At 37.1% G+C, this 23,809-nt stretch overlaps 1 protein-coding gene across 4 annotated transcripts in view; it reads left to right on the top strand.

Moving 5' to 3' along the window:
• The window catches only part of yrt (erythrocyte membrane protein band 4.1-like yurt), a 73,615-nt gene that overhangs the window by 5,569 nt on the left and 44,237 nt on the right, over positions 1–23,809 (top strand). For all 4 annotated transcript variants that reach the window (XM_081739821.1, XM_081739822.1, XM_081739820.1 and 1 more), the window contains exons 2-6: positions 3,046–3,150; positions 11,427–11,469; positions 12,839–12,917; positions 20,369–20,466; positions 22,230–22,350. In XM_081739821.1, coding sequence (XP_081595947.1) covers positions 3,046–3,150; positions 11,427–11,469; positions 12,839–12,917; positions 20,369–20,466; positions 22,230–22,350 — 446 coding nt within the window. The remainder of the gene's footprint in view (positions 1–3,045; positions 3,151–11,426; positions 11,470–12,838; positions 12,918–20,368; positions 20,467–22,229; positions 22,351–23,809) is intronic.

Raw genomic sequence — 23,809 nt, 5'->3', positions numbered from 1 at the left:
TTTATTTATTTTTTGTCTTCGCTTAAAATAGATAATAAAATAAAGGTTAGTACTTATTAAATTATCTGAATGTTAAAGCATCGTACTGACGCTGCTTTGGAATGACCTCTTGTTATCTACATCATATGTGGTTTTCTAGAAAGAAATTGTTCTGCTAATAGGACTACGTATTTTTTATCAATATTTTCCAATTGTGTAGAAAAAGTTAATGTTTCCTTGAGTTTATATTATTGAGATTTCTTGTTAAAAATGATTGGTTCCATTTCTTAATGCACTCCGGAAATACCGTCAGATATCTGCACCGTATCATCAGATTTGGTAATATTACTCTCTATTCTTCATTTATATATATGAGCCGACTAGACATATATCTGTGCTCCAACTTTATACTAACCACTTTACTCCAAAATAAAATAGTAATTTGTAGGTTTGCAATTCTTAGCTTTCTTGAAGTCCCAACAGAATTATCGATTTGCATTACCGCTATTAGCCTTTTACCGAAGATCAGTACCGTTGTCAGCAGATTTTATTTTATTTTAACCTGCGTCCTCTTACCTTTTTCGAAAAGGTAAAACTGGTAAAGGCATACTTCGTATTAAATCACATTATAAGATGATGAATTATTCTACGTTGACAGATCACAGAAAATCATTGAAACGTTATGTCGGAGCATTTAATATCTGGATTCATCAAGTAAGTGTTAGTTTTTACTCTGGCTGTGACTGGAAAGTTTTAGAGAAACTGGTTTGTCTTCTGTTCGTCTGGTTCTTGGAACGGAATTTTACTCCCGAACTTCCAATGTGAATTCCGTCAATTTTGTTCGACTACTGATTATCTTGTCCACATTGAAACTATTATTTAGGATGCTTTTCTTCATGAAGAACATTTAATGGCTGTCTTTTTTGATCTCTTAACACTCCTATGATCTACCTGGCATCCCGGAATCCTGCAACACCTAGACTCTTGGAGACTGCATGGCCCTGTGGCCTTGTTTCTAGGCGACCAATATTTTCGAGTGCGAGTGGCGTTACCTTTTCTGATCGCTTCCTTCAAGAGAAGTATGTCTCTCAAGTAGTATTTTGAGTGTGGTCTTTGTTGCTGTGGCTGTGATATATATCATTTGAGTAATAAGTCTGCCACTACTGATCACCAATATCAAGAAGAGTTTTGCTTTATGTTACACGATGGCTTGAAACACCATGGCTCTATTCGCTGTGCGTTTGTGCTTAGCTATGCCTGCTATGGGCACCCCTTCTTCCCCCTCCTTTAGCACTGAGGTGCTTGCTATTCTTCATGCCTTAGATTACCATGTGATCCATACTATTGTCCGTATTTTGATCCTATCTGACTCCAAAAATGTTTTGTCAGCCTTAGTAATGTTTACACACAATACTCTAGTTCAACATATTCTCTTGAAATGCCTGGAGCTCCTTCGTGGCTGTGCGGGTAGCATAATCGCCTTTGGCGTGGCTGACCCGGGTTCAATTCCCTGCCGGAGTTCGTGTGGTTTGGGTTCCACGTTAATCAGTAGGTCCCGTGTCATAAAGCCTCGCTGCTGAAAGGAACGTTAAACCCAAAATCAACTCTACTCAACTGTTGAATTGCCATTCACTACCTGCTACTAGTTCCGTTCTCAAATTTTGTTGGATCCCCAACCATGTGAGTATTTGTGGTAGTGAACAGGCAGATGTTTTAGCAAAAGACAGAGCTTTTCATGGTATTTAACTTCTGACACCCCTATCTTGCGCTGATATTCACCTAGTGTTCAGTTCTCGTCTTTTGCAGCAATGGCAGTTGGATTTAAACCTATCACGTGGCAACAAATTACATGCCAATACACCTAGCTGAGGAGCTTGGGTCTAATTCGCTATCGTCTAGTCGGAAAGAAATACCATTAACTCGACTGTGGATTGGGTATAACCTTGTCACAGGTGCATATGTTTTGCTTCGGGTTGCACCTCCGAATTGTACCGTTCGTAGTGCATTTTTGTCAGCTCATCATCTACTTGTTGATTGCCCCGCTGTGACTCTTTTTCAACTGCGTTATGACATCCCACTCGACCTGAGATTACTACTTGGCGATGAATTATATTTTATTCCTCGACTCGTGAGGCTTTTATAGCACATCCAAGTTTCACATGGGATTTAATTTGTTTTGTGTATGGATATCTTTAGTCTTTACTAGTATTCCTTCCCTTATTACTAGTTTTACTTATTATAGATTTTTTTCCCTATTCGATTCGCTTTACGTTGGTGTTGTTTTGTCACAGTATTTCTTCATGGTCTTTTATTTTGTTTTTCTGCATAGTTTTATCTCTGCGAATCAGGGCGAACCCCGCGTACACCTCTCGCCGAGCAGCCCCTGCAAAGAAGAATTACTTCTATTGTTTTCATTAACGTCCACTCTGCTTGTGTGTATGTGGTCCGACTAAGTAGAGTCATTTTACCTTCGACAGTATGTTGTGACATTTGTCTGTCGTTTTCTACCCGTTTCCGTATGCTCATGTTCTTTTACGTTGTAGTTTTCTAAGATTTTTTTGTTTTTGTTTGTTTGTTTGTTTGTTTGATTTTGATTATGGTTCTGAACGGGTGCATATAGACCTTGTTGGTACACCCATGTCATTGCTTGTTCTTAATCTATTTTGTTAATTATTAATATTCATTCTATTACGCTATTAAATAATTTAGGTGAGATAAGTTCAGATGTCCAGGAGGTAGTTTGGTGGTAAAGCACTCACCTCTGCTGCAAAAGATCCGTGGTTTGATCCCAGTCATATGAGCTTGTAGTGGACATAATGTTCGCGGATTTTTGTCGGATTGTTCCGATTCCTCACATTCTCATGCCATTGATTCTTTCGTAATAATTCACTCTTAAGTAAATCATCGGCCTCCTCCTCCATCAGAAATCTTACTGTAGTTAGCGTTTTGAGGAAGTGTCCTGACATGCTTATATCATAAGTGTGGTGTATGTTATACATAATTCAGTGATTCTACGCATATTTGTGGCAAACTAAAAGTAATGTGTATTACAATACTTATTTTCAGAAAAAAGCAATTGGCAATGATCTGTATGAACAAGTATTCTACTCCTTGGATCTCATTGAAAAAGACTATTTTGGCTTGCAGTACACAGATGCAAATAATGTGCAGGTAAGTCAACTTTTTTTATCTGTATTGAAATTATCACAGTTTCACTGTATTGGTTTGGAAAAAACTTACGTATATTTAAATACTTCAGATTTAGTATTTGTGAAGCATGTTTTACTGTGTAAGGGTAACCTGTACGACTAACTTTTTTCTACTCCACGTATTACGGTTAACGTCATCTGCGACGCTTAGTTAAATTTTATATTTCTTGTATAAATACAAAAATATTTCGCTGTGCAAAGGTTTCCCGTGTTTATATACCCTAGTCATATTCTGTACATTGTAAATAGGAACCTCCACTTTAACTTAGGCAAATAAAAAGAAACTGCCTTTATCATCCCCGATTTTGTTTTCCAACTTTATAGTTTCCATAAAAAAAAAAAAAAAAAGCTAAGAAAGTTCTGTCGTTTTTTGACCCACCATCTTCGAACATCGATATGTCACCTAAGATGTACCTGGAAGATCAACAGTAGTCCCCGTCAGCATGGATTCCATCACGGTAGAACTTGGTGGGCTGTGAAGCGAAGAAGGTATCAGGTGCATTTTGCTCCTGTACTAAGGATTTGAACCGGCGTCCTCTAAGGTGATTGTCCAAACAATGGTCCCGGGTTCGATCCCACCCCCTCCAAGTGAACTTTGTGGTGGACAAACACCGTGTGCGTGGGTTTTCTCGGGGTTCTCCCGTTTCCTCCCACTTTCTTCATTCCACCATTTCATTCATTACTCATCATCACCGTCTCCTTTAGCCTAACTGGCTTAACCGCGGGACGTAAACTTAAAGATTTCATTTCATTTTGTCCAAACAATGGAACAGGTGATAATCGGACGGTGCAATGTCTGGGGAGTGTGGCGGATGCAAGTGTGTTTCCCATCCAAAGCGTAGTATGGTGTCTCGGGTCATCCTTGCCACGTGGAGCTTAGCGATGTCTAACAGGAGGACACCATTGCGATTCAGAAGTGCTGATTCCAGTTTTGAGTTTTTCTTGAACACAACTTAACTGCTGACCACAGTTGCATTGACGCTTTGTGGTAGCAGTCCAGCAAACACACATGAGGGCCTTCTTTTGGTGCAGTGCTGATTTCGGCTGTTTTGGAACCGCGGCGCCATGGAGCTTCGTATAGGACTTATTTCTCATTAGATGTCAACACCTTGTCCAGAAATGACTTTTTCCTCAGACGAGACAGCAAAAAAATACAGGTGTTTGCTCGCGTTGCCTTCTGACCGGAATCAAATCATGTGGGGCCCATCGGCCTAACTTGCAGTGCATCCCAGGTTAATGGAGGTGCTGCCGAATGATTTCTCCACTCACACTGAATTGTAGTCCCAGTTCCTCACATGTCTGGCCACTGTTCGCCTCAATTGCTGCCTGAAGATCTTCATTTTGTACATGTGTTGGTTTTCAAGCACGTGGTGCTTCTTCGAGTGTTTCGTCACCGTCCATAAACTTGTTAAACCACCACTGCACTGTCCGCATAGTCACGACACCCTCACCAAAGGTCTGGCATATATTCCACCCCACTCCAGCGGCATTTGACCCCAGTTTGAACTCGTGTAGCATATACGCCCTTATTACTCTGTGTGGAGATCCCATGTTCACTCTGTCCTTACGTAAGTTCAAGGTATAACTGAACTACCACAACCAGGAACATATTCAACCATTGAACTTTGCAACTTTTCATTTTGAGCTTTGCAATTTGCAGCAAGATTTGTGTTTCACGAAAAACTATTTCTGCAAAGTGAAAACTTGAAAAGATTTTGCAGAAATTTCTGAGTTTTGTTCTTCCATCATCTTAAAACTGAAAAGTGAAGGGCCACGGTGGCTCAATGGTAGAGCGTTCACCTCTGGTGCTAGGGGTCCCGGGTTCGATCCCAGCCCCCGCCAAGTGAACTTTGTGATGGACAAACCGTGTGCGTGGGTTTTCTCTGGGTTCTCCCGTTTCCTCCCACTTTCTTCATTCCACCATATCATTCATTACTCATCATCACCGCCTCCTTTAGCCTAACCGGCATAACCGTGGGACGTAAAACTCAGAGATTTCATTTCATTTCATTTTGAAAAGTGCAAAACAAGAGTTTGCAAAGTTGTGTCGTATTTTGCAAAAAGAAGTTTGGCTTTGTCTGAATGATTGATTAACAGCCATTGTCGTCTGAAAATGTGTTGGAGGTTATTATATTCATCAGGTGATGAATCAAGTGAGGATGAGATTCCTATGAAAGTGCATAAAAACAATCAACTTCTATTTCAGTTTAAAGAATACTTTCGTTGGACAAGTGAGCAAGTAGAGTTCGTATTGGAGCATATTAGACCGGCTTTGAAAAGAACAACAAAACACAGTAAAACCCTTACAGCAAAACAACAAGTACTTCTTTGTCTTCATTGGCTAGGAAATGGTGCTCTAATGCACAGTGTGTCAAAAGCAGCTGTTTGTAGAACAGTACATGTTGTTGTGAACCCTTTTACGAACGTTATGTTTCCAGATATAGTAAAATGGCCAAATGACAGAAACAGGGCCGGATCTAGGATTGTCTGAGGGGGATGCACCAGTAACTACCAAAATAAACAATCACACTGAAACTCTTCAAAGTGACATGTGACAGTGTTCTTTATCCCTAACGACACTGATGCATAGAACTGAGAAAAGTATTTTAAAGAGGGTCGCAAGTGATATGCAGGAAAAAATGTTCTTCTCTCGTCCTGGCTTCTGTCCTTTTTTTTTCTTTCTTTCTTTCTTTCTTACTTGAAAAATGTCATTGTTTTGCTTGGTGAATATTTTTCCTTCATCCTTTTGAAAATCGACTTAAACTGTTGCTTTTACAAAGCCCTGCTTTCTTTTAAGCCCCAAACAGAAACATGATGGCAAAAAGTTTAGATAAGTGTTGGTATTTTCACTGCTAGCTTCTCTTTTTAGATAGTGTATATTTACAACGAAGGGCCGGGGGGGGGGGTGCACATGCATCTTTGCACCCCCTTAATCCGGCCCTGGACAGAAACAATATTGCACGAAATGTTGTACGAAAAGGTGGTTTTCTTTTAGTTTGTCGATGCATAGATGGAACACTTATTAATATCCATGCTCCATCGCAGAACGAAGAAATGTTTGTAGATAGACATGGGAAGCACTCAATTAAGTTTTGATGATATGCGGTCCCGATTATGGGTTTTACAGTGCAAATATAAATTGGCGTGGAAGTGTACATGATAGTCGTGTTTTACGTAATTCTGTGGTAAGCTGTCTATTTGAAGGAGGTTGAAGACCGTTCCTCTGTGCAGTTTTGCTTGGTGACAGTGCAATAGATTGAAAGATTGGCTTATACTGCCTTTGCATAGGAATCCAGAAGATTGTTGTCTTTAAATGAACTAAATATTATATTGTTTTTCTTTGACTACTTGAAGAACTGCTATTTTCCTCTCATCAACATCTTTTTCTTTTCCATTTATGAAATAATTCACTAAAATTCCTATTACGAATCTTTGCAAATTACTAACAAGAATACAGGCGCTGCGCCTAAAGTCGCACTTCAACATTCACTTTGCAAATGCTTTGCAACTGCAGTTGCAGAACATCAAATTGCAAAGTTTTTCAAAAATAATGATAAAACTCAAAAGCTTTTCACTTTGCAAAATTTGCAAAGTTCAATAGTGGAATAGTCCTCAGGTAGTATGTTGGATATACCCACACTAACGACTGACCTTCACCTTATTTCCATTGGCATTCAACTTACGGTGTGAGGGACAATGGAACATAGACTTCCACAAAAAGACGGCAAATACGATTTATGAATTGAAGTCGACATTGTTTTGGTATGTACACTCATGTCCAAAATTATTGTCACATGTCTATAAATATGTTGTAGGAATATAATTTGATAACGAATTCGCCCGGTATTTCTTATAATGTTAGTATGCACATAATCGGCAAATACATGTATGTGGCAAATTTCATGTCAAAAGAGCAGTGAATAAGAACAATAAGACGAAAATAGAACTTTCTTGTCCATTTAGCAACATTTTATTTTATTCATTCTAATTTTCGTATTTATATTTCTTTTCCTATGAAATTCACCACAAATATACATTTTCCGATTATACACATACTTTTAATATAAAGTACCCTGCAAAATCATTATCAAATTATATTTTTACAAGAAGACAGTTACAGATATGCGACAATCATTTTGGACATGAGGTACATATGAATGTAGTAAAACTATAGTTTATTACACCAGGGATGCAAATAAGCACAAAATTTTACTGACCCAAGATAAAAGCTACTAATCCACATCCCTCAATATAAATCATTTACTTACCTTCAGTATAATATTAAATACTCGCCCACAACGATGAACCACTCGCCCGGAGCGATTGGCGAGTGGTTATTTACATCCCTGTATTACAGTTTGGTTTTCACATACGTACCTCTTTTAAAATTAAATGATAAATAAACCTTAGTTTTTCCGAAGACTCCATGTTTGCGAATCTTCTTTGCAACTTCCGGTTCGAATTTTAAAATTTTGTTTTCATGGTTTGAAAGATCGAATTATCCCTTTCTGAAACAAATTTTGTATCATTTCCATCCGCGACCATTTTCTCGAAAAACCCATATTTTGGAATTTTGACAGATTGCTCATTTTTACATGAGTAATAAACTCACCAAAATTCTTTATCAACCAGTGCTTCACGAATTAGTTAACAGCCTTTAAGCGAATTTTCGTTAAGTGGGACGTCCCATTGGCAACACTGGAAACAATAAGACGACGATAATTGGATCGTAATTGCAGCTTATATTTATTAAATAAAGATTAATAATGTTTTTCTAAGTACATCTTATTTATTTTTTAAAATCAAAAGGACACTAAGTTTGTAAAATGACTCCCATCCTCCCGTATTCTTAACCCGGAAGATTTGGCATATAACTTTAGGTAGAAATTATGGAATGAAACACAAAAGCTACATTTTAAGTTCACTTACTAATCGTTTGAAACAGCTTCACTCAATATTATCACATTGAATCAATCATTTATTTACTTAATGTAATCTTCAATAATAGTATGTACGAGGGCCACTATTTATATTTTGAGCCTAACAATGAAAAAACAGTGATTTGTCATTGAAAATTGATTTATTGTTTTTCGAAATATTCTCCTTTATTATCAATACACTTTTGCATTCATTCGAACCATTTGTCAAAGCATTTTTTCCAATCATCTTGAGACACCTCCATAATATGGTTTTCGAACAAATCAATGGCTTCTTCCGCCGACGAAAATAGTTGTCCACGCAATTTATTCTTGACATTCGGGAACAAAAAGAAGTCATTGGGTGCCAAGCCATGAGCAGTTTTTCCGAAAAAACAAACGACCATTTGTTTCAATGTGCTTCGAGCGCGGATTTGGTTCATCTTGAAACACCCATACAGTCGACTGCTGTTTATGTTCCGACTCATATGCATATATCCATGATTCGTCCGTCACCTGTTACAATCTTATATACGTCTTTTGAAACACGGCCATTGTATTTATTAAGCATTTGTGTACACCAATCGACGCGAGCTTTTTGAGTTTTTGTCAAAGTATGTGGAATCCAGCGAGATCAAACCTTTCTTATAGCTAAATGATCATGTAATATTTTATATTTGCTTGTGAAACTCTTGCCTAGGGTTGCCTTAATCTCACAGGGCGATCTTGCAGTATTAGGTTTTGCACAGCATCAATGTTCTCTTGAATAACAACTGATTTTGGACGACCTTCGCGAATTTCGTCAGTGAGTGAATGGCAGCCACAGGTAAAATCGTTATACCAGCGTTTTACAGTGGCAAAGGGTGCGGCTTCATCGCCAAATGTGGAAGTAAGTTGTTCGATGCACTCTTGTCTTGATAATCCACGTCGAAAATCGTAATAAATCATCGCACGAAAATCTTCACGAGTTAATTTCATTTTTCTGTTGTCACACAATCTTCAAGTGAACGTGAACAACACAAATAAAGCTATTGACAAAACATTTGAAGTACGTTATGGTCAACAATGTCAAACGTTTCTATGCAAACAAAAATGGCGCCTTACTACAACCAGTGTTGCCAAGGCTGAAAATATAAATAGTGACCCTCGTAACTATGCAGATGTTCAAGTAGGTTGTAGGTGCACTGACTATTCGTAGTCACAAAAAACCTGCCGGAAACCTGTACCCTGTTGAATGTCAGTGTGAAAGCATGAACACAACTTCAACTTGACGTTATATATATATATATTGTTTGTGCTACCCCTACTGGTTATCGTATATGCATTTAACAAAAGTTCATCTTTGCAAACTCCTTAAATCTGTACACTTAATAGCAGAAGTTTGATTCTGGAGGAATTATGAAGTAGGTCGATGGTACATAAAAAATTAAGTATTTTCCGCAATCAGAAAGTGACTTCGCTGAATACGAGTTACCGGTCATACACTTTCCCATTCTTGTACTTTTTTTTTTTTCTTTCTTTCTTTTGAAAATTGTCTATTTCAGTTCCTGGCAACAAAGTGAGAGCAGTGCCTGAAGCAGTTGCTTGTACTTTACTCACAAATTCATGTGCAGTTTTACTGCTGTGTGCCTGTTTTTGCGAAAGGTTATGCCACAGTGTTCACAACCACTCCAGTATTGTCGTAGGGCCCTTGCCATGACCAGTTTCACTGAAAATGTACTGCTTTGTCGGACATTGAAAGTGATTTTTAAAGTAGGAAGCAACACCACCAGAAATCCCTGTTACTGTTTGTGAAATAGTAAATATTACTCTTCGAGGTTTTTGAGAATTTTGTTTATGGCTATGAGGGCATGAACCAAATCGTGTTTCGTCACCACTTACTATAACAAGACTGTCTGTTGTTTCGTACTAATACACTACTATCATGAAGATGAAGATTGCAGTACTCATTTTTCCAGTGATAACTCTAAATTTTACTTTGCAGAATAACAATCCAGTTTCCAGCGCAGTCTATGTACAGTAAAATAGCATTTGTATCGTGAGATTTTACGCGACGCTTTTCGGTAGCAATTAACTCTCTCTGATTATTTGATGTAGCTTAGTATATGGCGTTTGCGGAAGACTTTGCCCAAAGAACGCTTACCTCAAGAGTAAATTACACCTTGTGCATATTTTAGTAAGAAATAATTTACATAATATTACACAATTAGTGAAGTGTATATTTATGAAATATTTGAGAAAATTGTCTGCGTTATCTTTGAGGAAATCGTCAAAATAAATAAATAAATAAATAAATAAAAATAAATAAATAAAAATAAACTATACCCCTCATATTTTTTTCAGAACAAATGTATTATGCCATATTATCTGGTTATTAATGATATATATTTATTTATGAAACATGAACAAAATCGCTTGAGTCCTTATTAAGAGGATCGTTCAAAAAAATAAATAAATAAAAAATAAAATAAAATAAAATAAATTACCCATTGTATATTTTTGGGACAGATTAGTTATGTCATAATTATCAGGATAATAATATAATATTAACAAGATCGCCTGAATCGTTTTTGAAAAAGTCCGAAAAAAAAAAAAAAAAACACTCCAAGAATAACCCATCCCTCGTAGGTTTTTTCTCAACTATACCATAGTATAAAATGAAGTATTTGCCAATTGAACATAAGGAACACACATTAATTTCTGTCACAGTACTGACCTGCAAGTGTTCCTATGCTACCAAAATCCTTCAGATAATGTTAGATATTTCGAGCACAGTTCCAGAGTTCTCATTCTCATGAAGGTTTTGAAGCTTAAATCATGCTGCTTAGCTGGCTGATTACTGATGTCTTTTTGATGGACACAGAAATACTTTCAGGACAGTTTTGCCACATAATGGAATAATTCCTATTTGCTTTAAATTGCAATAAGACTCCGAGAAACAGATAGTGCTAGATGAATTCATGAGTAAGACGGGTAAGGCCTAAGGATGTGTTTTCTTTAACTGTATAGTGGGAAATCGTGGTAAACCAATGTTTTTTGGTAACGTCTATTTTCTTTTACGATGATTTGCAATCTAGGGAATTCAGAAAAGTGTTTCTTTTGTCTGACCAGGTTCTATTAAACCAAAGGAGAGAAACAAAAGATGTTCCCGTACTGGTGCGAAAGGGATATTTTCAACTTGTATTAACATCAGTGTTGTTGCATGTACTCTTTAGTTTTCATGGTTTCCAAATATCTGTTTATGTGAGTAAATTATTAAAGCGTGAATCGTGTCGTGTGTGGATTGAAGCATCTTTCAATAACTTGAAACTCTCCATTACAGCATTGGCTGGATCCTACTAAAGCTGTCAAGAAACAGGTTAAAAGTAAGTACAAATAAATTAATGTGTGGTTAAAATTTCTGTTATGGAATATGGTGGTTGGTGTTGATCTCTGATTATTATTTGTTTATGTATTTTATCCTTTTATGTAGTATGTTTTTGGTAATTTCAAATAACTTTTATTTCAGCTTCGTCTGCATGTGATTGTGATCGATTACTATTGTGTTCTGTTAGAATCTGCTAGTCTCTTCTGCGTTAATTGTCTTCATTTTTTATTTATTTATTTTTTATTTTATTCGTCAGATGGCCTTGGACTTACGTCTTTTGGGATTTGCTTCTTAACTTAATTCATATTATTAATTAATTGATTATTAACAAAAGGGCTCATACTAATCTCTCCTATTTAATATGTTCTTCCGTAGTTCTGTACTATTTTTCCAACGCTTTCTTTCTTCTATGTGTTGCGTAGATTTTTGTTTCTATCCACAAATTTGCTGTATTTTTTTATGAAACAAACTCTCAAGAATTGGTATAGAATTAGATATGGCAGTTACTTGAAGATTTGTCTCTTGATAAACTCATGTTCTATTCCAGTTGAACATATACTGCTGATAATTTGTGTCTCCTTGTAGACCACATTAGAATCAAAATAGTTTTTCAGTAGGGTAGTTTTGAATTTTATATAGACGTGAAAGCCATCGTCAGTAAATTTAAAAACAAAGTCATAAGGAAATATAGATTAAAATAAAGGTCATAGTAAAATAAAAATTAAATTGTAATATGATATACAAAAAATGAACAAAAAATATACGACTGAAACGTGAATTAAACCTGAGCCTCCGGCTTACTGTGTCGATGAGTTAACCACTACGCTACCCAGCTTCCTTCCTGAACACCCGACTGTTTTTCCGTTACTCAGCACTACTTTAAGGGTGGAACATCAAGATTGGAGGAATGTTTACAGTTCGGGGAGCAGACTAGATGGCATAGTCTGATTAACTCATCGGCATAATAAGACGGAGGCCCGGGTTCGAAGCACGTTCTGGTCGGGAGTTTTCGCTTTTGTATATAATTAAATCGCATCTATAAAGGATTCGGTGGGATATAAAATGAGTTAGTGTCTCAATTTATAAAAAATCAGCCAAATTATTCTAGTTTGATTTCCAAAGTGAAATTGTGGTATTGATTCTTTTTATAAAAGGAAAACTAACAGTTTGATAGCGATTGGTGAAGATTTACGGTATTCGCTTGGATCGTAGTTCAAGGGAAGAGGTCAAATTAGATTTTTAATCCCAGGTGAATGTAAAAGGCAAGAACAGTAACAGTATTTTCCATGCGGAAAATATTTGTATGCAGATGATAAGGGAATTTGATAATTGGATAGAATTAATTGTGATAATTTCTTCTGTTTTAGTTGGACCACCGTATACATTCCGACTTCGGGTGAAATTTTATTCATCTGAGCCTAACAACCTGCGTGAAGAATTGACAAGGTAAGGTTTATTCTGTATTTAAATACAGAGTGTTATTGGGAATAATCGTATAAGATGTTTCAGTGAGATATTTCACTTTTTAAATAAGTATATTGGAATGAATAATGTATTAGACCATCTACTACAGTACTTAAATTTCCAGTTTGGCTAATTCTTCGTAAACACAGAGAAAAGGAACTGGCCATCCTACTTCTTCTCTACTGGCTTAATGGCGCCTCTTAGCAACATTAGGGTAAGCGGGTTAGAACTTTATTTCGGACAGAACGCTCATACATAAATACAAATGTAAATGAAAGAATTTATCTGGGGAAATAATTTACGGTTAGAAGATGCTGAAAATGTTTCACCCCTACCTCCTTTCCCTGGAGATACAACCGTGACTATTTCATCATGTCATTAGATACATTTCTTAACACAATTACGTCCAGGGGCCGCGGTGGCTTAGTAGTAGAGCGTTCACCTCTGGTGCTTGGGGTCCATGGTTCTTTCCCAGCCCCCAGCAAGTGAACTTTGTGGTGGACAAACACCGTGTGCGTGGGTTTTCTCGGGGTTCTCCCGTTTCCTCCCACTTTCTTCATTCCACCATTTCATTCATTACTCATCATCACCGTCTCCTTTAGCCTAACCGGCATATCCGTGGGACGTAAAACTCAAAGATTTCATTTCATTTCATTTGCAACTATGTCTATAATGTTTTCTGCTTTTCCACTGATCCTAGAATTGTTCTTAATCAGGACCACCACAAACCCAATTCTCACCACACCGCATGCCCTGTATGGAATTGAAAGATTTGGTAAGCCAGTAATCCTTCACAATAAACACACCCTATCAAATTGTTTCTCCATTTTAATAGTTATGTGATACCAAAGAATATTGTTAAATCCGCACGAGAACAGAAGATCGATATGTGCTCAAATTAAAACTCCTTATTTCATGCATCATGTCAATGTGTATGCTTTTTTTAAAGTTTAACGTCCGTTCAGCAGCGAGGTTATATGAGACGTGGACCTACTGATTAACGTGGAATCTGAACCACATGAGCTCCCACCGGGAATCGAACCCGAGACTCCCACGCCAAAGGCAAGCGTACGCTAACCGCTTAGCCACGGAGGAGCTCTTCAATGTGTATGTATTTTATATTCCAACATTACTTTTTAAGTGAGTTTGTGAACACCATTTTAAATTTTGCGTGCCCTTAAGAATGAGGATATGTGCAGGCTCTCGGGATCTCTTGCGTACAATCGTATGTCATTTGTATTTACGGTATCAGTCTGTACGCTTCACAATGTTAGGTCGACATTTCTAAGACAATGGGCAGGCCGCTGATAGTGAAACACGATTAGTCATCCGGTTGCTAACAGAAAAAAATAATGACAGCTGCTAATATCTATCACCAGCTATGTGAGGTGTACGGTAACGGTACAGTGCGTGATAACAAAATGTGAAATTTGGTCAGATTGTTCAAGAAAGATTCGAAAACGCCCATGCTTAACAAATTCAAGACCTGATCAAAATATTTTAGCTCAGAGGAATTCTCCATACATACAGACCTTGCATATAGTGGCTTCCAGTTCTTCTGCCATCTGAAGAACGACTTTGAAAAAACTATCGCAATGGGCTGAAGAGTTCTGCGAGGAGAGTGTCCAAAATCTCTTTATTTGGAGTGTCCAAAAACCTTTAAACGGGCAAGAAAATACATAGAAAAATTAAGAATTGTATGTAACTCCAAATAATAATACTTGTTTCGTTTTTATTGCAAATCGAATCTTTTCAAATAATAATAATAATAATGCTTGTTATTGTTTAAAAAGCGAGACATTCACAGAAACACCCTGTAAAATGTGATTTTGGAATAAGTTAAGACGTTAAGTGCGTCATAATATACGGAAAGTTGTTTTCGTTATAGGCTAGTAGATGGCATTATGTTTGTGTGTGTTGCTTCATTACTTCAGTTATACGAGACTATGAGGTGGTACAACAAATAGGCAAGAGGCATACTTCGAAACAATGAAAATGAAATGGAAGGAAGTCTTTAGTTTAACGCCCTACTTTACACTCTAAAGACTACAAAAGAATGATAATAATTGTAAGTGAATCATCTTGGAAAAAATGGTGAAATGAGTATGTGAAAGAAGCGAGAACTTTGAGAAAACCCACAGACAAGATGTCCACAACAATCGGGAATGCCTAGAATTTTCGATCAGGACCTTCGCACCAGAACTGAATGCTCTGCCATGAGCCACCGTGCCTCGTGTATACCCAGACATTATCCTGTAATTATATGACTACCGAGTGTGACCATTTTGGTATATTGCCTTATGTGGGTCTCGTACTTTCGTCTGTTTATCAGTGTTACTTTACGATATAAATCCTTGGTTGTAAATTTTACCTTGGAAACAAGCCTAATGGTTTTTACGAATACAAGTGAATCTGGCATTTTCGAATGTGAAAAGGTGATATAGCTAGTTGTCAGTTTAGGAAAAACGTTGAGGCTATAAACGATTTTTGTAAAATATGATGAAATTACCGTTTCAGGGTACTTGACAACGATGTCCTTAGGTCAGCTCTCCCTTCTCTCACCAAGCAAAACTAACAAACAGGTTTTTAGGTTTTTTTTTTTTTTTTTTTTTTTTTTTTTTTTTTTTTTTTTTTTTTTCGAAGGACAATATGTCACATTATACAGTTAGTAATAAACGTGAACAAAATCGAAAGTCCCCAGGCATAACTTACTCCACTGGTAAACAACTCTCTCTTTCAATTTTTCTTCGAAAACTACATTGAGCTACATTTCGGTAAAGAACAAAACCATTGACATTCAAAAGAACTCAATTCCACCAGTAAATTTCTGAATTGTTTTGAGACAAATTCTTTATGCCATAATGTATGTTTATTTGCTACAAACGATGAAGAAGATTATTACATCTGTTTTCGTCCCTGCGTCGGGAATGTGACGACCTCATTGCCTAATTCTTCAGCACTGCAATAGCCACTAGTCTTCCAGGTTGGGAGCTCATCACCATTCCTGTAAAACCCCTGTTGCGGATGATCTGAGGCAGAGGAATGATGATATTTCTGTACAATATGGTGCCTTGGATGAAGCCGGCCTAATTTTCTATTGTAACCTGGAAACTATTTATGGATTCCGATTTGATTTATGGGCCAGATTTCCATTTTTTAAATTACTTTGACCTAGCTGTGATTCTCAGATCTGGTTTTGCTTGTCCTGGGGTCTTGTGACGTCGGAGTGAAGCTTGGCGTCTACTGGTGCTGGATGGAGTGATGCCGTGAAAGGGAAATCTAGAGATGAGATATCTTGAATCTACAAATAAGCCTCACCTTTACAATGAGTCCATAGGACGCTGATCTCGTTAAAAGTACCCTTCAGTCAAGGTTAGAAGTGGCGCTGGGTCCTCGCATATTGGGTTGGAAGTCATCGCAAGCAAAGCAGACCAATTTATTGTTATAAAACTAATATCTTTAGACAGTTTCGCTAACCATTTAACTTATATCAGACACTATCGCCAGGGAAGTAGGAGATTATACCGTAGTTATTTTCACAACATGGCACATAATCAAACCCCTTAAAAGCCAGAAGTATAAATACTCAATTAGAGGAAGCGAACGAAGAGAAGATCGTGGAACATTTTCCACGTTATTTAGTTACTAAAGATGCAAAGTAAGAAGCTACTGGTAGTTTGAATAAACTTTCACTTCTCATTCTACTAAGACATTTGCAACATAGTGCTACGGAAACTTTTCCACCAGGACATATTCGCAAACTTAGAAATAGAACTTCCCTCATACAGATTGTAAATGACAAACAAAGTTATTGCTCAAATGCGCCACATTAGGCACTTACAAGTTGAAGCACATCATCAGCTGAATATCAGTAAAGGGATGATTATTTGACCTTCGAACTTTGTCGGAAGCCGAGATCAAGGATGAGTTGGTTGAGCAGCATGTTGTGGGCGTTAAAATGAATCCACACCCGCAAGATTGGAAAACTACAACCGACAGATTTCTATATCATTGCGTTTGACGTCCCAGACCTACCAATCTCTTTCCGATCATAGTGGCCTACCTGCTTTACAATTTACCCATTTGCCTCGTTACAATCTCCGCCGTGCAGATTGGGGACAGGTTTCTGCAGCTTTGACTTTATACCAGACCTCATCTTTCCGTCAGGGAACATTTTTGAGGCCTTTCACGCAAGTATGGTAGCTTCTGCTAATGCTTCGATTCAATTGTTAGATGGGGTTCCTCGAAAGCGTATTGTCCCTTGGTGATCGGAAGAAATACATTAGCTATTCTTGCATGACGCCGAGCACTTCATCCCTTTAATCGTGTTTTTACTGGTGACAATTTGGCAGTTTGGTCTCCTTCATGCCACAGCACGCTACTTTATTAAATAAAGGAACGGCGTAGCTGGCACGATTATGACTCTAGTTTAACTGCAGATAGTTCAATGAATGCTGTTTGGTTCAAAGTTTGTCGTTTTCAGCGCTATTCCACTTCCATCTACGCTTTTGCCAATGAATTCGGCCAGTATTTTGCTACAGTTTCTAGTTCATCCAGTTATTCACCTGACTTCGTACAAGTTGTAAGCACGAGCAAAATGTAAACTTACATTTTACATCACAAAATAATGAAGATTACAGTTTGCCTTTTACTGCTATTGAACTTAACCACTGCCTTCACTAAAAATACTGCACTAGGGCCAGATCCATACATTATGCTTTGCTTCGCAATCTTTCTGCCACTGACAAACGATATCTTGTAAACCTCTATAATCGTATCTGGATTGAATGATCCTTTTCTGCTGTCTGATATGAAGTTTATATTCTTCCTGTTCTGAAACGTGGGAAATCGGCTACGTCCAGCTCTAATTAAAGCCAGTGCCTAACGAACTGCTTATGCAAGTTATTGTATTATTATTAAAATAAATAAATAAATAAAGCGCAATATACGTTTAGTGTAGTATTTGGAAATTAACTCATTGATTTCCAGTATCCAATGTAGTGTCCGGAATTTCCGTTCCAATACTGATCATTTTGAGAGTGCAATCTAGGGTGCTTTTCGCCATCGCGATGTCCTGAAAGCTTACGACACCACTTGGAATCATGGAATTTTACATCAGCTACTTCTTTGGTTAGTATGAGGTCATATGGGTTTCTTTCTACACCAGTTTCTTGGAGATTGAGTAGGATCCACAGTGTCTTAAGTGTGACTTTCTTTGCTGTGGCGGTAAATGGTTGTATGATATAGATATTTGCTTTTGTTCATGGAATGTATGTGGACGGAGTGGAAATTTACTGCCGCACTTGTGACCTCATGTTACTACTAGACAATTACAGCTCACTGTGAAGAAGTTTTCACGTTGGTTGGATTTTGTTCTCCATCGACAAGATTGTCTATTTTTATCGCTTACGGAGTTGTGCATGTTATCCAGATCTTTATTTGAGCGATACATGCTTGTGTTTTGTTGACAGTATCCAATTTCTGGGCCTTCCGTTTGGTCACCGGCTGTCTTCGAAGTCCATCTACGAGAGAGAAAATATCGCTCTCTAAGAGCACTCCCAAATGTGTAGTCTTCAGGGATCTGAAAGTGTAGTCCAATGTTTCTTGAGTGCTGATCGTAATGTTCTATGTCTGTATCGTACCTTAACTCGCTCAGTTGAACTATGGATGCATGATTTATGTATCTGCCAGACTTAACTACATTATACCAACTAAACACTGTCTATCATCTTGGTATATTTGGCGGCAGGTGCATTCCTTACCAGTTCTATTTCCAGCTTGTATATTAAAGCGCACGAGCCATCTTTTAACTTATCTCCGTCATTTTCTTCAATATTCACTGTTGAACTTTGCAATTTTACTAATTTTACTTACGTCATTGCATGTCATGCGCAGGATCTTAATCTTTTGTGACTCTCAGAGTGTTTTGAAGGGGCATAGTTGCTCAGTAGTAGAACTCTTACCTCTGGTACATGGGGTCCCTGGTTCGATCCCCGGCTAAATAAGTTTGTGGTTGACAACATCGTGTCCGTGGGTTTTCTCAAGATACTCCCGTTTCTCTCATTTCATCATTTACTTGCCTTAATCATCGTCTCCCTTAGCCTAAAGGGCATAATTGTGAAACGTTCAACTGAAATTTCAAAGTACTCTGAGTAGCCTCCTTGATATGCAGAATAACATCCTTTCGTCTAGGAAATCCTCCTATCATGTCATTGATTATTAGCACAGGAATGTGAGGTACAACTCAGCTGGGTTCCGAGCCAGATTGGCATAGTTGGTAATGAAGAGGCAGATCGTGCAGCAAAATGCTGGCCATGAAGGAAGAAAGCTTGATCTTCCCATACTCAAGACGATCTGCATTCACTATGGACTGCTGAGTGACAACACCGGCAGCTCGATTGGGACCAGATTGTCAACAATAAATTCCATATACTCACACTTGGTGTCTGGACCACCAGCTTAAGATTTTCTCGACAGGAGGAACGAATTTTAACTCGATTTCACATTGGAAATTCACACTTAACACATGGATTTCTGCTTTGTGATAAAGACCCATCATTGTGTGCGGGTTGTGGAACTAAACAAAGTATTCAACATCTGCTTATGAATTGTCCTCATCGTGCCCACCTTAGAGCGGATTTTACCCTGGCCTACCAGCAGACTGACCAACACTTCGGAGATGATTACCGAACGATCTCTTAAGCTGTCATGTTTCTCCGTCACATCCATGTTCTACCCAGATTGTGATTGTTTTAGTGTTTATGATTAATTCATTTCTTTCTTCTTCTGTTTTTTTTTTCTTTCTTTCTTCGTCTATTGTCATTCAAAGCATTTTTTGTTTCCAGTTCAATTGACAATCTCTGACTTCTTTTATCTTTCAGACTAACTTGGGACTTTATTTATTCTTGCCCCGTATCCCCGGCAAAAGAAGATTAATATTCCACTGTGTTGGTAATTTTACTCTAGTGCTTTTATCACTGTGTTTATATGTTTTCTGTCCTGTATTTTCTTTCTTGGCAAACTACTGAATTTTAGACATTGACGTGTGCAAAAAAGACATTTGCAGTATAGCGCATCCACTCCAATCTCGTACTCTTACCAGTTTTCGTAGACCACAAAAATTGTGTGATTCATTATTAAATGTTTACAAATTGGAGAGAGCAATTTAGTACTGAGCCTTTATTTTATAGTAACTTGGTAATTTTGAAAGATAAATTTCATTTATTTACAGTAAAAGTTTAATTTCTACATAAGGTTCGGAAATGATTAAAACATAAAAGGTGAGAGATTTTAAGTTGAACACTTGTAAAATTGAAAACACGTGAGTATAAAGAACCTAAATCAATATGAAAAGCTCTGTAGCTGTTCTATTTATTAAGTAAATAGTTAAGATGCAGATATGGCTGTACTAATACCAATTTAACTTGTTTCAGGTACCAGTTCTTCTTACAGTTGAAGAATGATATTCTGGAAGGAAGATTGGAGTGTCCATATCAAACATGCATTGAACTTGCTGCTCTTGCGTTACAATGTAAGTACCATTTCCTAAAACGATATCATTATACAGTTAATAATATTGGTTATATTTGTAAATCAATAAAAGTGGAATAGAGGGTGCATGCCATGTTTTTTTAAATTTTTAAATTTACTATTGGCAACAGTTTTGCTTGGATATGACTACTGCTGAAGTTGAGATTTGTACAAAACTAAACCTAAGATTACATAAGAAAAGATATGTATGGAATGCATATCTAATAACAAACCAATATTGGACTCTACAATAACACCACTGGGTTTTCGTTCTGTTGCTTTAAAATAACGGGAAGGCAGAAGATTCAACAGCGTAAGGAATTAAGCACAAGTTTTGATGAATAGCGATTTGGCCTTACACTATTATTTTATTACAAACGAAGCAGAAATATCTCAAGAGAAAGAAAAAAGTTCTTTAGAGTGAAGTTAAGAAAGTGTTGGAGTTATATGAGTGCTATTGTGATTTTAAAATTTTTGTCACAGCACCTGTAAACAGACACTGAAGATCACATAGTCGACAGCAGGGAATAATTTCTATTATTCAATTTTTCCGAGAAGTCTAGCCCTAGTAAGCCTTTAGTTTATGGGCACAGATTTAAAATACGTTGGTCATGCATTTCCAACTTTGATAACCAAAAACAGTAACAGGAGGCCACGCATTGTGGGATTGCTCTTCAGCGCGTGAACTATTCAAGTAGGTTCTTTTAGAGTAAATTGAAGGTGCTGTTTGATGTTAACGAATTATGAGTATTGTTTTTCTACGAACAGGAATGATACCGATAACTTAACGGACACGTACCGAGAATGACATCAAGAAGTCGTTGAAACGTATACGATAAAGTTAATAATAGAATACCTTTCAACATTGGAATATATATATATAGTTAAATATTTCACCGTTATGCCCTGCCGAAGGATAATGAATGGTAATCAAAGGAATAGCGGAGTGATGATAGTGGAAAGAAACTAAACACTCGAAAGAGTTAACATTCTTGTTTATTCCATTCTGTACATTATCATAATACTGTATTCGTTTTTCAGATGAGACCTAATCGTATAAATAAAAATAAAAGTGATCTTATTTGTGATTCCATCACGTGCAAACGGTTGAACTGTTTGAAATGAATTTTTGATATAGTTACTACCTACCTTGAACTAGGTTTCTGTGATGTAACTTTCTTTAAAAGGTGAAAGGAGGGGCACCGGAGGATTAAAATTTATGACAAAGTGTCTCACGTTCTTCTCGGGTTAGGAAGGCGGAACTTAGTATAGAAACTCCTGGTTAAATATAAGCGGATACGTTTATAGACATTTCGCCTGTTAGAACGGAGGAATTCTATAATATTTTAATTTGCCAGTTTGTATCCATAAAATAGCAAAAGTGAGGGAACTATTGAACCGTTTACAACGAAGTTTTGAACATGGGTTGACTTGTGTATTTATCAGTACACTTCAATTGAAATGCGTATCCTAACGAGGGAAGGTTTATTTTATTTTTATTTATTTATTTATTTTTCAAAAATTAACACCTGTACTGTTTGAAATAAATTTTCGAACATAGCTCTTGGATCGAAATGAGCTTTTATCATTTAATTTCGATTTAAGTACTCATCCAGCGGGGATGGAAGGAACAAGTGTCCGAATATATTTTTCAAATATTTTCTAGATGTATTCTTCCCGTACGAAGAACAGGTATTTCAACTATAACTATTAAATATTATTATTTTGATGTTATTTGTTAACCTACTTATATTGTTTATGTAGCTGAACTTGGTGACTACGAGGAAGGAGTTCACACACCAGCTGTAGTATCGGAATTTAGATTTGTTCCAGATCAAACCGAGGAAATGGAAATCGCTGCGTTGGAAGAATTCAAGAAGTGCAGGTATAGTATTCACTTATTTTCAGGTACAGCTCTGAAAACATAGATTAGAAAGAATTATACATTATGCAATCTAAAAGAGTAGTGAGATATGGGGTTAGTGTCCCAGATCTAAAGTATATGAATCCAAGGTGGCGACAAACCCAGAAAACCGTGAAATTTCAGGGAGTTGAGAAGACCGGGAATTCAACTAAAAGTCATCTTCCTCCTGTGAAAAACGTTTGACATTGGTTTTGTTACGCTCACTCCATTTGAGAAACCATATTTTGACATACTGAATTTTTGCCGAAATTGCAAAGTTTCTATATAAATACGGTCTTAAACTTCTGGAGAAATCACTTTTAAATTATAAATTGAAGTTTCATGTTCGGATCGTAATATGTCTGGAAATTTATGGTGTGCGTTTGGTGGGAATGGAAGGGCATCACGCATCATGAGCTGCTGCTTCCGGGCGAAACAATAGACTTAAACCTATAAAGTTGACAATTAAATGCAAGTACACCGAGCAATTCAAAAGAAACGTCCGTAACTGGTCAACAGGTAAGGTGTCGTATACTATACTGACAACGCTGGACCGCGTACATAACAATCCGTCAGAAATTGAAAGTGTGGCGGCTGAGAGATTTAAATACATCTACCGTATAGTCCGAACCTGATACTGTCATACAGTCTTTTGTTTCTGCAGGGTATCTATCGGTCACGAAAAAGTCACGAAATTTAGCTTTTGGGTCACAATTTTTTTTTAAAACTGTACAAATGTAAGTACAGATTGGAAAATTTTGTTTTATAAAACGTCAAAATTCACCACCAAAAAATGTCTATGGTCGGGTTTAGACGCTTCGCACTCAAATTCGCTCTTAAAAATGTTAGGAATTTTTTTATGATTTGGTAAAGAAAGTTCACGAAAAGTCAGGAAATTCCATTTTGGAATTTTAGTAGACATCCTGTTCTGTTTCTGTAGAACTCCCTAAATGGTGTCAAGTTAGTTTCAAAAGAGAACTGTGAAAACCAGATGACACAAATTTTTGACCAGAAACCACAGCAGTTCTATTGCGACGGGATTATGGTGTTACCAGGAAAATGGCAGGTCATCGAAAAAGACGTTTCAGAATGCTATTTTCAAATCGCAATAAATGTATTATCAATGCCCTTCAAAGTCTCAATACTTTTTAGACAACTTGATATATTCAGAAGTATAATTGAAAAATAAAAAAAATTGGGAAGTAAGTGTTGCATTCGACTAATATGACTGAGTAGAAACTTGTTAAGATGTCTGTATGCGAATTTCGAATCCGGGGCTTTCTGTTATGAAATAAGAGCGCTAACCGTTCACTTACACTCTTGTGGGAAATGAGCCATGTATTATTCTATCATTATTGTGCCTGCTAGTATTACAAATAAAATTACTTTCCGAGATTGTTTCTTTTGCATTTCACATAAAAGTTTGTTATGTTTGTTTTCA

The sequence above is a fragment of the Thermobia domestica genome, chromosome 15, assembly GCF_964235325.1.
Source record: "Thermobia domestica chromosome 15, izTheDome1.hap1.1, whole genome shotgun sequence".
Taxonomy (NCBI): domain Eukaryota; kingdom Metazoa; phylum Arthropoda; class Insecta; order Zygentoma; family Lepismatidae; genus Thermobia; species Thermobia domestica.
The sequence above is the reverse complement of the archived record's forward strand: the minus strand, read 5'-3'. Positions and strand labels throughout refer to the sequence as shown.